We start from the raw sequence: 13,950 nt of genomic DNA, 5'->3' as shown, positions 1-13,950 counted from the left end.
CAGATTTAGAGAGTCACATAGATTATTAAAATGTAAATTTAATATCAGGTGGTTTTTATCCTGTAAGACTTGACAAAAAAGCCAGCTACTATAATTCAAGTGGGAAGATAGCGATAATCATGGTTAAAGGGAAATTTGATACTTCATCTTTCCATCAGTATCTCGCATACTGAAGTTCAAGAGTTCTCAGACTGAATTTTCTCCACTTTGTTTTCTTTTGAAGGAAAATAAATAACCAAACCAATATGTGAAAAATATAAGGGAGCAGAGGAAACAAAAAATGTTCATTTTAACTGTTTTTTTGAAACATTCAAAGTATACAACATCATTCACTTGGGCTGCAGCAGCACTAAAACCCTTTAGAGTACACAAAGTTGTTACAACCAGTGTCAACAGGACTATGGCCTTCAAAATGGATTTCTCAATTGCATATTTATTTTACTCATGTACTATCATGCATTACTTACCTATAAAAGGTCATCATGCAGCCAGTAATGGTCATGTTCATGGGCACCTGAGCAGACATGCGGCCAATTAAAACCATCTTTTCCCCAGTATCTGGATGGAAGGCTGAATCGTAGATATATTTTGCCCTCCATAGTTCATCTTCTGTTAATCCAGGGCATGGAATTCCTTGTCTTGGGGCAGATGGAAATATATGTGAATATGTAATTATAAATATGACGTTAAGATAGGTCCAAAACTTAAGTAATTATTCACATGAAAGATTGGCACATATCTTCTCTGCACACACCACTGTGCAGCAGCTTAGCATAAGAACCTCTGTGTCCCTTTCCATCATCGTAACTTCTCTTTCTCATGTCAGCATAGTCACAGGAGTACTGCAGGTAGGTCAATGTAAGCAGCTGGCTCACACTGAATTTTGTTCATGCAATTGTGCATCAAAGGGCAAGGCCTAAGGAGAAAATAGTCACTGCTTGTTTGCAAAATTGACTTCTGGCATTCTACTCCAAAATATTTTATCAGTCCCTTACATTCCACCCCATCTTCCCTTCTTCCTCACTACTGACAACAAAGTTTAATTCCTCATTCCTAAATGTTCATTGCAGAAGGCTTTTTCCTCTCAAGCAACCATGTTTAGGAGCACCCCACTTATTGTAGCTCTTGGCACACTGCCTGGATAGCTCAGCTGGTTAGAGTGTGGTGCTAATGATGCCAAGGTTGCAGGTTTGATCCCCGTATGAGACAGCTGCATATTCCTGCATTGCAGGGGGTTGGACTTTCAGCGGTTCTCAACCTGTGGGTCCCCAGATGTTGTTGGACTACAACTACCATCATCCCTGAGCTCTGGCCTTGCTAGCTAGGGGTGATAGGAGTTGTAGTTCAACAACATCTGGGGACCCACAGGTTGAGAAAGGCTGGGACTCACTAGATGATCCTCAGGGTCCCTTCCAACTCTATCGTTCTTTGATTCTATGATCTGACCACACTAAAAACCAAACTAACACCTGGAACACGGTGTATGCCGGCTCTGATCAGCAGTTACAATTCATGACATGGATGCCTCTGGACTGGTGGTTTATGGTGTTCTGCCTCATATTCTTGACACAGTAATAGTGTATTGCTCTCTGGAGGGGTTTATAGCACAACAGAGGCAAGGCAGAAATAAACCAGAACATTTTTTTTGTATATAAAGTTATGGGATTTCAGCAGGCAGTGACAGGATATGACCTGATTGAAAATCACCACCCCAACGTGTTTTCAGGCACAAACAGGCTTGAAAGTGGGAATGCATATGACAGCCTCGATAGCATGAGCACAAAATAATGAATGCACAATAAAAGGCTGGTCATAATGCATAAATCCACACCCACATCCACACACCCACGTATCACAGAGGCTGCTTCTTACACTGTGTACATATTTCCCCCCTAACATCAGTATAGAACACCCTTTTGATTATAACACCTGTACACCATGTTTGCAAGAGGGTGTCTTAAAGAGGAATGGGTATTTGCTGGCTCCGCAACTGTGGGATTCTCTTCCCATTTAAGACTTCCTGAGATTCAAGCTGGAGACTCTTCTTGACCAGACACTACAAGAGTTGCTTTTTTTGGAGAGAGTGGGGCCTGGGTACCATTTTCTACTGCAAGTGGCTATTTTATTTTACTCTTTTTACATTATGCCTTGAGTATTCTCAACTACCTTGAGATTAAATTAGGGTGCTTTTAAAAAATAAACATTTACCTGTAATCATGCACAATTTTTCTTGCTTTTTCTAGTTGCTCATTGGACAACAAAATATTCCTAGGATCAGTGACGGTGAAGAAATGGCTCGCTCGTCCAATAAACGTACTTTGATCCCAGCGAGGCTCTTTGATATTGATGTTGAATGGTATATCGGCTGACATTTTTTCAAGAACACTAAATAAGAAACGGAGAAAGAAGCAGTTTTCAGTTTCACAGTTCTTGGCTTCCTGAGTTTATCTGGACCCCTTTAGATTTCTGGTTCACTGCCACAGATCTCTGAACTCTTGTTGAAAATCAGAGATAAAGAAAACTCAGCCCAGTGATGCAGTCAAATGCTGAAATAGCACTTGTGCTTCATCTCCAATAAGAGGATATTTGACCAGAGTTTTCAATAGAAAACCCTGCTTGCAACTTGCATGAGATCATGCTAAAAGTAGGTCAAGATGTCCCACAAAGCTTTTGTTGAATGCCCTTGTCTGTTTTGTAAGCTCCCCATCATATTTAATTTTCTATTCATAACAGCAGAAAAGTTTACTGCAGCTCACTTGAGGATGAAACAGTGTGTGCATCTGCTTACAAAATTATTTGATATATATGCATTAAGGACTGTATTGGATTTTACTTTCCCCTTATAATCTTAAAGATGCAGTTAGCAGAAGGCAGCAAAATAACTATGGGCATGTTGTCCATAGGATCAGAAACTAATCCAGCACACAGATCTCACAGACTTCTCATTATTTCTCACCCATGCCTTAAAAATGCAGGTAACCTCTGAAGCAGCATACTATACAATGTGCACATGGATATGAAAAATGAAAGCAGGTGCCATTTATTCTTCTATCACCTGCAACAACAATATGCTGAGCTCTCATTCCATCATTGGGGGGGCGGCATCAAAAATGCCAGTGGGTACACAAAAGATCAGTGGCAAGGGAAACTGATGGACTATGTGGAACTGGCAAAACTGACACATAAATTACATGACAAGGACAACTGTGATTTTAAAGAAGAATGGGAATCTTTTACAAAGTACTTAAAGAAACAACAAAATGAACTGAAAGGCTTGCTGAAGTTTCTAATCTGAAACCTTATCATAGGACAGGATCTCCACTGGCCAATGTTCACTCAGTTAACCCCCCCCCCCAAAAAAAAACTCCAAGAAAAAAATAAATCCAATTACCCTAGAGAGTTTAATTGCATTGCTGAACTTGGCTCCAACTTATCTTTCTTATTGTTTTGAAACCGCAACTGCTTATGCCATAATTGACAGACAGTGTGAGCTACCATTTCCCATCTTTAAACCACTGGAGCTGGTCAATGTACTGCCCAAGGTAGGGATCCAAAGAGACAATTTGAATGCCTAGGAATCTTCCTCATGTGCAAAGGATTGCATTTTTTTGCTGATAGCAGAAACCGCTCATGCTCCACTGAATGCTGCTCTAGAGTATGCAATCAGGCAAGTTTAGATTCTGGATGTAAATAACTAGCTCTCTTTAGATAGTAATGTGTATTACTTCACATACTTCTAATAGTGGTGAGACAGCCCAGTTATATTTGGGAAGCCTTCTGATTATTCATAAGCACACTTGGTGTACATGTGGAAGCAGCTTTGCAGTTCTCTGGATTCCAGCTGCAATCTCCAAGATTGAAAGCGAACCTCAGAATTAACTATACCTGTGTATTGCATTTGGAAAAGGTAGGGCATATAGGATTTCAATGGCTGTTCCAGAACCGCAAAGTCTTTGGGAAACAGTACAGTGTAAGCATTTTGTTGTAGCCAGGGTTAAACTGGCTGGTTAAACTTGAGCTGGCGAATAGCCTGAATGTTTGAAAGGTTACAGGGTCTTACCAACACAAAATGTAGGAGAACAGTAACACAAGTGTAAAATCTAATCTAATTTCAAAATGAAATGCAAGTCTTGAACAAAGTTCAGCCAAATGCTTTTAGTATGAAAGAGTACATATAACAGCAAAAAAGGAGACTTTAGACCTTGTTTAAAGGTCAACAATGTACCTGCAATGAAACTCCAGTAGCAATCAAAAATTAGTTCTCTTTTAAAAACAAAAACTTTCTATTGAATAATATGGTTGCAAGACACAGCTGGTACATGGAAATGAATTATTTTCCGCAGCAATATATTTCATGATTAGAGCTGAAAACATTTACGTACATCCTTCTAGTTTAAACTACATTTTTCAGACTGGAGTGTTATAATCAGAAAAGTGTGTTTTGGGTATATATGTTTATTGCTTGCCTGGAATGAGTTTTGCTTATGAAATGTCCATTCAGCTTCTGAAGGACACAAGAGCTGACACTGACTCGAGAAGACCAAATAATCCACAAAACCCAAACAATAGCACTGATGTAGTTAATTGCATTTTTCAAAATGCTTCATGTACTTTATAGAAGGGGTGGAAAACCTGTGGCCGCCAAGAAGTTCTTGGACTCCAACTTCCAACAGTCTCAGCCAGCATGGCCAATGGTCAGGGATGATGGAAGTGGCAGTCAAATAACATCTGAAGGACCACAGCCCCCACCCCCATCCATGTCTTATAAGATTGTAAGGATTACCTACACAATGCAACAAAAAACAACAAGGAAAGCAGCAGTTACCAGTTACCAGCCTCTGAAGCCACAGCAAATGCTGTGATCTCAGAACCACTGGCAGTCATCTTTGAGAATTCCTGGAGAACAGGCAAAGTCCCGGCAGACTGGAGGAGGGCAAATGTTGTCCCTATTTTCAAAAAGGGGAAAAGAGAGGACCCAAATAATTATCGCCCAGTCAGTCTGACATAAATACCAGGGAAGATTCTGGAGCAGATCATTAAGCAAACAGTCTGTGAGCACCTGGAAAGGAATGCTGTGATCACCAATAGTCAGCATGGATTTCTGAAAAATAAGTCATGTCAGACTAACCTGATCTTGTTTTTTGACAGAATTACAAGCCTGGTAGATGAAGGGAACGCAGTGGATGTAGCCTACCTTGATTTCAGCAAGGCATTCGACAAGGTGCCCCATGATATTCTTGTAAAGAAGCTGGTAAAATGCGGTCTTGACTATGCTACCACTCAGTGGATTTGTAACTGGCTGACTGACCGAACCCAAAGGGTGCTCATCAATGGTTCCTCTTCATCCTGGAGAAGAGTGACTAGTGGGGTGCCACAGGGTTCTTTCTTGGGCCCGGTCTTATTCAACATCTTTATCAACGACTTGGATGATGGACTCAAGGGCATCCTGATCAAATTTGCAGATGACACCAAACTGGGAGGGGTGGCTAACACCCCAGAGGACAGGATCACACTTCAAAACGACCTTGACAGATTAAAGAACTGGGCCAAAGCAAACAAGATGAACTTTAACAGGGAGAAATGTAAAGTATTGCACTTGGGCAAAAAAAATGAGAGGCACAAATACAAGATGGGTGACACCTGGCTTGAGAGCAGTACATGTGAAAAGTATCTAGGACCACAAACTTGACATGAGCCAACAGTGTGACGAGGCAGCTAAAAAAGCCAATGTAATTCTGGGCTGCATCAATAGGAGTATAGCATCTAGATCAAGGGAAGTAATAGTGCCACTGTATTCTGCTCTGGTCAGACCTCACCTGGAGTACTGTGTCCAGTTCTGGGCACCACAATTCAAGAAGGACACTGACAAACTGGAACGTGTCTAGAGGAGGGCAACCAAAATGGTCAAAGGCCTGGAAACAATGCCTTATGAGGAACAGCTAAGGGAGCTGGGCATGTTTAGCCTGGAGAAGAGGAGGTTAAGGGGTGATATGATAGCCATGTTCAAATATATAAAAGGATGTCACATAGAGGAGGGAGAAAGGTTGTTTTCTGCTGCTCCAGAGAAGCGGACACGGAGCAATGGATCTAAACTACAAGAAAGAAGATTCCACCTAAACATTAGGAAGAACTTCCTGACAGTAAGAGCTGTTCGACAGTGGAATTTGCTGCCAAGGAGTGTGGTGGAGTCTCCTCCTTTGGAGGTCTTTAAGCAGAGGCTTGACAACCATATGTCAGGAGTGCTCTGATGGTGTTTCCTGCTTGGCAGGGGGTTGGACTCGATGGCCCTTGTGGTCTATTCCAACTCTATGATTCTATGACAGCCTTCTATTCTCTAGCCGTTTGACTTAGCCCCTGCAGGTGCAGGACATTGTCTTTTGAGACAGATTAACACCAACAATTTTTTTTACAAATATAGTGGTGGGGATTTAGTAGTTTGCATAAAGCAATCTAACAAATTCACTGCAGGAGCAGGATTCCAAGAAGCAATGGGCACACTCTGCTTAGTTCAATTCAAAATGAGCTCAGTTATTTAAGAGCTTTCTTGAAGGATTCTTAGAAGAAGAAGAAAGCTTATCTCTTTTCTGAGAGTTCTCTTGTGGCTTGCAGCCAAGAAGTCTTGCTCATTCATTTTTTTTGGGTGCAAGGATACATTAATCACAGCCAAGACTTAGCTGTAAAGTCCCTAACCTCATATAACTGATAAGAACGCTTCCCTAGCCCCATCCACAGTTTAACTACAGTCACATGGACAAAAGTAAAAGAACATTTTACTGCTGAGGGCCATATTGCCTTAGGATTAATCTGTCAGGGGCTGTATGTGGTCAGAGTCATGGAGGGCTGCACTTTGCCCCCTGGGGGTCCCCACCCCTGAACAAGTTGCTGTGAAAAGCTATTCCAAGTATGCCAACCAAAGAGCAAATTACTAAGAGTTAATAACCACCTTGAAGGTATCAGTGAAACGCACTACAGCCACGCGGAACAAGCAAGTCTAAAATTAAAGTGATGAAATTCAACACAAACACTCATACCCTTTCTGCCAACTACTTTTCTGGCCATCTTGTCACGGCAGGAGGGTTCAGGTACACTGGCAAGGTTACGCAGAATAGCTCAAGAACAACAAGCATCATGCAATGGGACAGGTAGCAAATCCACCAAGGTTCCTGCCTCCTCTGAGCAATTTTAGTTTCCCCCTCCCCTGCTTCTAATGAAAATCAACTCGTGGCATTTCTAAAGAAGGTGCCATTCAGAACTTTGAGGCTACGGGTGTCAGACTTCATTTGCTTCACTTGACAAAACTGTGCCCTGCCTGCAGCTCCAGTCTGAGAAAACCGGCAGCCCAGCTGATGGCTGGGAAGGAGGAGTGGTGCAACACATCCATCAAGCTAGGAAGGCAAACAGGCCGCCCCTCCAATGTTACTTTCACTTAAAATCAGTTTGCACTGGCATTTATCTGCACCAGCCGCTTTGTCTGCAATATACACTTCCCCACAGTGCGCTAGGAGGAGCCTACGAAGCAAAGGAAGACAGAAGTCAGGAAGAGGGTCTGCAACATCAATATTACAAGATGCAATTTATTGGAGGGTGGGAGAAGTCCCCACGTAACCTAGCAACAAAAACTACAGCTCCCGTATAATTCCCACTGCCGAGGCAGCCTGCACAGCAGCAAAGCAGCCATCTTTGGTGTGTAACTTAGCGGGAGATTTCATCATTCCGCGCTGAAGTCACCTCCAGATGTTCGCGGTTCACAGCAGTCCCCGCCAGCGCAGCAAGTTCACACGAAAACCTGTTCTCCGCAGTGACACATTTCTCTTAGCCGAGCCCGGACAGCCTCCTCGACGGCTTTACCCTTTCTTTTCCTAATGCAACTGCAGCAAACGAGGTTCCTGGGGAGAATGGTCGCGTCTTTTCCCTTCCTAACAACGTGGCCGTGGGAGATTATTAATTGGAAAAGCGCACACACCTTAACCCCCTCTACCTCATTCTCAAAGTATTTATGAGGTCCATTTAACACAAATTCAGGCAGCTGGAAGAAGGGAGAAAGCGATCAGTACCCAAACGAACGTCTCTTTCTCTTATTTATTCTTTTTTTTAAAAAAACTAAACCAATATTTTTAGATCCATCTACTGGGAACCCACACATAACCGAAAGGGACATTTTGGGTTAGTCGCTGAGCTCACTGAATAGATGCACACGGTATGCAGGAGGACAGGAAAAGTGGGTTAACTAAACGGGCATTGCGATGCCACATTGCATCAAGGGTGCCAACTTGAATAAAATATTGGGGGGCCCAGGTAAGCCCCGCCCCGCATCATCGATCACAAGACACGGCGCACGCGTACCGTTTGAGTGGAAATGCCCATCAACCGGGGGGGGGCACTCAAATATTTTATTGGGAGGCCGAAGGGACCTTGGCTCCTATGTATTGTATTTTGGGGGAGAGGCTACTATCGTAGGCAAATGCACCCTGGGGGAAGAGGATGCCTCTAGCGCGCTCGAGAGACGGGCACCGGGGAGAAAGGGAGGCGTAGCTCTCGGTCATCTGCAGAGACGCAGTAGCTGCGGGGCGCCAAGCCGGCCTCCCTCCCTGCACCGGGGAATGGAGAGCGAGGAGGGTCACCCCCCACTTTGGGGCTGCTGGCTGGGTGGAGCGCCGTCGAAGGAGCGCCTACCTCCCGAGCGGCCAGGGATGGGGAGAGAGAGGTGCTTCTGGTTGCTGCCCAGGGTTACTCACGGCGCCCGCTGCGCGCCCCGCTCCACGGCTGCCTCCCGCACGTCCGCGCCGGCTCCAGTCCGATAGGCGCGCCAAAGCCCGCCGGAAGAAATTCAGGAGGCAGCGAGCGAGCGGCGGCGGCGGCGGCTGCAGAGCGGGCCAAGCCGGGGTGGGAGGGGCGAGCAGCGTCCGGACCGCCCCCTCGGGAGGGAAGGGAAAGGAAGAGGAGGGCGCGCCAGGGGAGGAGGAGAAGGGCGGCGAGGCGGCGCCGTGGCGGAGGGCTGCCTTCGCTCGCTCCAGGCACCCGGGCCGCGAGGGAGAGCCGAAAGGTGAAGCCTTGCCCGCCTCTGCGGTGCTCCGCATGTGGGGAGGAGGGGCGGAATGGAGCCCGCAAGCCCCACCCCCCGACCGGGATTTTAGCTGAATCAGCCCCCCCGCCGCGCCCGGCTTCTTAGAAAAACATGTGAGGGCAGCACTCTGCCCGGTGTTTGGAGTGGGGTAGGGGATCGCCAGGCTTCTCCATGGCAGCTTGGGCCTCAACGTGCCCCGCCCGCTTTCTCTTTCCTTTTTAACGCGGATTTACCCTTCCAGCAGTAAATCATGGGATTGTGGAGTTGGAAGGGACCTTTAGGATCATCTAGCTCAACTCCCTGCAATTTCAGGAATATTCAGCTGTTCCATATGGGGATCGAACCTGCAACCTTGACATTACCAGCGCCATGCTCGATAACGTCTAACCAACTGAGCTATGCGCTGACAAATATGTTGCCAGTGTTTGAGATGTCTCCGTCATGGCTCGTTTTCAGATTAAATTCCTGTTGGGAAGTGCTCCTGTTTTCGTCCGGAAGCTGTTTCTGGCAAGGGCATCTTTTAAGTGTAAAAAGTTACAAATGACTTCAATTGTAGTCATTTGTAACTTTTTTACACTTAAAAAAAATAAATCAGAGTGTCTTCTGTTCACAGGGGATACATAAGAAATTATTGGGCTGATTTTCACAATCCTATTTGAGGCCAACGGAGTGAATAGCTTCATAGCAACATTGGGATTATTGGTTTCTTTGCTGAGGCATTAAGTAGCCTGGAGATAGTCCGATGAAAACGACAAAGGGAAAGTCAGGACAAAAATGAGTATGTCACAGTCTTGCATAAGCTCATCTCTTCTTTTGTAACTAGTTGAAAAGGTGACGACCCTGTTAAAGCTAAACAAGTGTGTGCTGAGCTTGCAGATTTCGGTTTAAATGCTGCTTAACTCTGCCGAATTTATAGTAAATCAGAAAACCTAAGCACCCTGAAGATTGCAATGGAATTTGCTTTTAAGTGTTAAGGCATAAGGCAATATACACATTCACTTACCAGGCCTGTGGTTTGATATGTGTGTGAAAGGCCACATTTTCAGGGGTATCTGAGTAAGGAGATGCTGAATAACAACTCTGGGATGCAGGCCTGCCGTTTGCGTTTATATCTCTTTAGAACTACAGCCTCCCTGGCCATTGTAGCTAACATCCATTTCTTCAAGATGACTGACTCATGCATATAAGCCCTGGCATTTCAAATAAACTATCTGAAAACTCCATTAAGAACATAAGACAAGCCCTTCTGGCACAGGCCAAAGGCACAACATCTTCATTTCACAGTGACCAACCAGATGCCTATTGGAAGCCCACAAGCAGAGCTGGCACCATTCTCCTCACCTGTGATTCATAGCAACTGGTATTCAGAAGCATACTGTCTCTGACATAACCACCCACGCTGAGTCTGTCAGCCATAGACTGAGCAATCTCCTTTTCCATTATTCTCTTACTTTCATCTCCTTGTTTAAATAAGGGCTAACAAAGACTGCCTTGCTGCCTGCGTGAACCTCATCTTAATTGGCCCAGTAGGTCTCCCTGCCACTCATAGCCACCTAGACCATGTGGTGGGCAGACTATATTTTGAAAAAAATAATAATGAGTGAATTCCTGGGCCCCACAAATAACCCAGAGATGCATTTTAAATAAAAGCACACATTCTACTCATGTAAAAACACTAGGCAGGCCCCACAAATAACCCAGAGGTGCATTTTAAATAAAAGGACACATTCTACTCATGTAAAAACCACACTGATTCCCCGACCATCCGCAGGCCAGATTGGGAAGGCGATTGGGCTACATCCGGCCCATGGGCCTTAGGTTGCCTACCCCTGGGCTAGATTAAACTTCCTAAATATGAAATGTTGTACCCTGAGTCCAGTAGTGGATGGCATGGTGAAGGGCCACTGCTCACCTGACAGTGAGTTGTGGCGCTGCTGCTTACCAGGAGGGGGAGGTTGGTGGGGAGATTGGCATGGTACACACACCCTAACTGGAGCACCAAACTGGCTCCACCGGTTGCTGCACACCACTCTCACTGATTCTTCGCCCTGTTACCTCCCAGTAAGCAGCAGCCACACACCTGACCGGAGGTCAGGTGAATGGCTGCACTCCATCATGCTGTTCCCTCCTGGCCTATTCATTTGCACCTCTAAACCATCTCAAGAGTCAGTATATAACCTGTTCAACAGTTTATTTTGATCTCAAATCATCAAATAAATATAATGAAACAGCAACAATTTCCTTGTTTATTTTTCTGGCAATAAAAAGTGAGGTGTTGCTACAAGGTAGAGTGGATGGGGATATTCGCCTTCCTTTCTAGGAGCATGGGATGAGGCAAAGGCTGGGAGATGGATTTACAACTGCTGCTGCTTGTAGTGGCTGTCAGAACCAGAGGCTACTACAGGTTCAAGGAGACTTCTCTGTATGCCCCCCCCCATGAAAGATGGTACCGTGACCATACACATGTTTTCTTACATAGTAATTGAGTGCATACAAGTCTAACCCAACAGCAGTATTAATAAAGCAAATCTAAACCCACAGACCTTGTTTGTCTGCACCTACCTTTAAGAAGGGCTTTGTTCTTTAAAGCAAATGAACAGGTCATTCTGAGCTGTTCAAATCGAGTTGGAAGGCAGGAGTGGAGAAACAAGGATCTACAATGAGAATCATTTGCCATGGAGAATTCAACCCAGCAATTGCCTGAACACCTTAAGAAATAAGATTGTTTACATACACTAACTTGAGATGAAATCCAATGAGCTGTCACAACTAGCAAGTTAGCTTACTGAATGTTTCACACAATGAAATACAGTGGTACCTCAGGTTAAGTACTTAATTCATTCTGGAGGTCCGTTCTTAACCTGAAATTGTTCTTAACCTGAAGCACCACTTTAGCTAATGGGGCCTCCTGCTGCTGCTGTGCTGCCGGAGCACGATTTCTGTTCTCATCCTGAAGCAAAGTTCTTAACCCGAGGTACTATTTATGGGTTAGCAGAGTCTGTAACCTGAAGCGTATGTAACGTGAAGCATATGTAACCCGAGGTACCACTGTAGTCGCAGTGAACGGAAGCGTATCACAAACGGTTTGTTCACAGTTACTAGATCTATCCTGTAAGTGGCACTACAGGACTAGGTTTTAACAGCAACTCAAAATGACAGATGAAAAGTATTTTGCTTTTATTGAAAGCCTGTATCATATATATAGAATGTTACTAGGGAATTGGTTGAGTTTTCTGGTAATAAACTTTGGGGATACTTTGTTTCCTTTGTTTGCAGTCATGAAAGATTAGAAGTGGCACAATGCACTAATGGATATCCCTCCAGTGAAAAGCATTGCTAAATATTGTAGCTGAGTTCTACTTTGAGTTTAGTAGTTTGGATGTTCAGGCCAATATAAGTTTAGTTCCCATTCAGCATTTGAACTGATTCTGTTTTGGTTCATGTTACAAAATATACGTATGATTCATATTACAGTGTTGATTTCTATATTTCTACTCTAATGGAGCTATAGTTTATCTTAGATATGTAATATAGATAACAGGAAAAAGATGAACAGTAAATGGGTATGTATGTATTATAAATTGCATATATAAAACACTAGCAGCCTCGTACCTGGTGTTGTTTGGGAATTCTAAGACCAAAAAAATCAGTGCAGTTTTGGAATCAGTGGTAAAGATCAGTGTAGTTTTGAAAGGTTTGATCCACCATCTTGATTCAAAATGGAGTCCAATTGCACCCAAACATAGATGGATTCTTGCTCCTTGATTTCAGGAACCATAATGCAAAATTATTATTCTACTTATTTACTTATTTAGTTGCTTTTTTCAGAACGGTGAACCCAAAGTGACTTACAAAAACAAAACAAATTTGCTTACGATCTGTTCTGAGGTGTCTAAATGCATATTAAATGGACAAACAGCTTTCCAAAATATGTAGTAGATGCAGGAAAATAATAAAAAGAGGAAGGCGCACCTAAAAAACGGTTACTGAAGCACATATCACAAATCCTGCCTTATATGCAATGTGAGACCATTGGTTAGGATCTGAATCAATTTACAAGGAAACGGATTTAGACTTAGGAAGTACTTCCTGACAGTATGAGGTGTTTGATTATAGAACACACTGCCTCAAAAGGTGGTGGTCTGCCCTATTTTAGAGGTTTTTAATCAGAAGCAGGATGGTCACATATCAGATAGCCATGGGTTTCCTGGCTTGTTTGGGGCTAGACCCTTGAGACCCCTTCCAACACTGTGATTCTATTATGTCACTGTGTTCCATGAGGCTTACTTCTAGGTAAACTAAGGAGTCACGTGACTACAGCCCAAGTGATGAAAATGATAGGAAAATTGAGAGAATTCATCTAAAAGAAATTCTCAGGGGGTTCATTGCTAAGAAATGGACAATCTGCAGCTACTGCCCACTACTGCCTGAATGCTCACCCCTGCATTTGCTTATGGAAAATTTCAAAGACAAGCTGATTTTGCCCCGTGGGCTGCTCACTCATTGTCACTCTAGGATGAGATTTTAAAACACACATAGAGATTGTCAGCCCAGCAGCGCAGACATTTCAAAATGGCTTTGAGGAACTGCAAGTGAAGATAAGTCTTCAACTCCTTAGGGGAATGACTAAGGTCTTTGAGAAAGCTCAAGGAAAACTACAAATTGCTACAGTTTCCATGGAGGGGGTTGGTTGGTTTGCTTCAGCAATAGCAATAAAGAGTCCCATGACACCTTAAAGACTCCATCAAATTTATAATGGTAGAAACTTTCACGGGTAAGAGAGGCAGGGGAGGAGAGGAATTCCCACCGTGCATTGCATGCAGCCCATAATTTACTTTCTGAAACCTTCCTGCTAATGTCTCAGCAGACACCAGACAAGTAGCAAA

The 13,950-nt window shown here is 43.9% G+C and overlaps 1 protein-coding gene across 9 annotated transcripts in view; it reads right to left on the bottom strand.

The window, feature by feature from the left end:
• Positions 1–9,408, bottom strand: part of SFXN1 (sideroflexin 1) — a gene marked incomplete at its 3' end in the record, with an annotated part of 28,847 nt that extends 19,439 nt beyond the window's left edge. For 3 of the 9 annotated variants that reach the window (XM_083484081.1, XM_083484075.1, XM_083484082.1), the window contains exons 1-3: positions 8,674–8,910; positions 2,209–2,385; positions 468–638 (exon numbers count right to left, since the gene is read on the bottom strand). In XM_083484081.1, coding sequence (XP_083340207.1) covers positions 468–638; positions 2,209–2,372 — 335 coding nt within the window. In that variant the 5' untranslated portion in view covers positions 2,373–2,385; positions 8,674–8,910. Of the gene's footprint in view, positions 1–467; positions 639–2,208; positions 2,386–4,466; positions 4,596–7,728; positions 7,864–8,673; positions 9,046–9,297 lie in introns of those variants that run through there. The other 6 variants (XM_083484076.1, XM_083484080.1, XM_083484079.1 and 3 more) reach the window with 5 other exon arrangements.
• Between the last annotated feature and the right edge of the window lie 4,542 nt (positions 9,409–13,950).

This window comes from Podarcis liolepis, assembly GCF_965112155.1.
Source record: "Podarcis liolepis genome assembly, chromosome: 2".
Taxonomy (NCBI): Eukaryota; Metazoa; Chordata; class Lepidosauria; order Squamata; family Lacertidae; genus Podarcis; species Podarcis liolepis.
The sequence above is the reverse complement of the archived record's forward strand: the minus strand, read 5'-3'. Positions and strand labels throughout refer to the sequence as shown.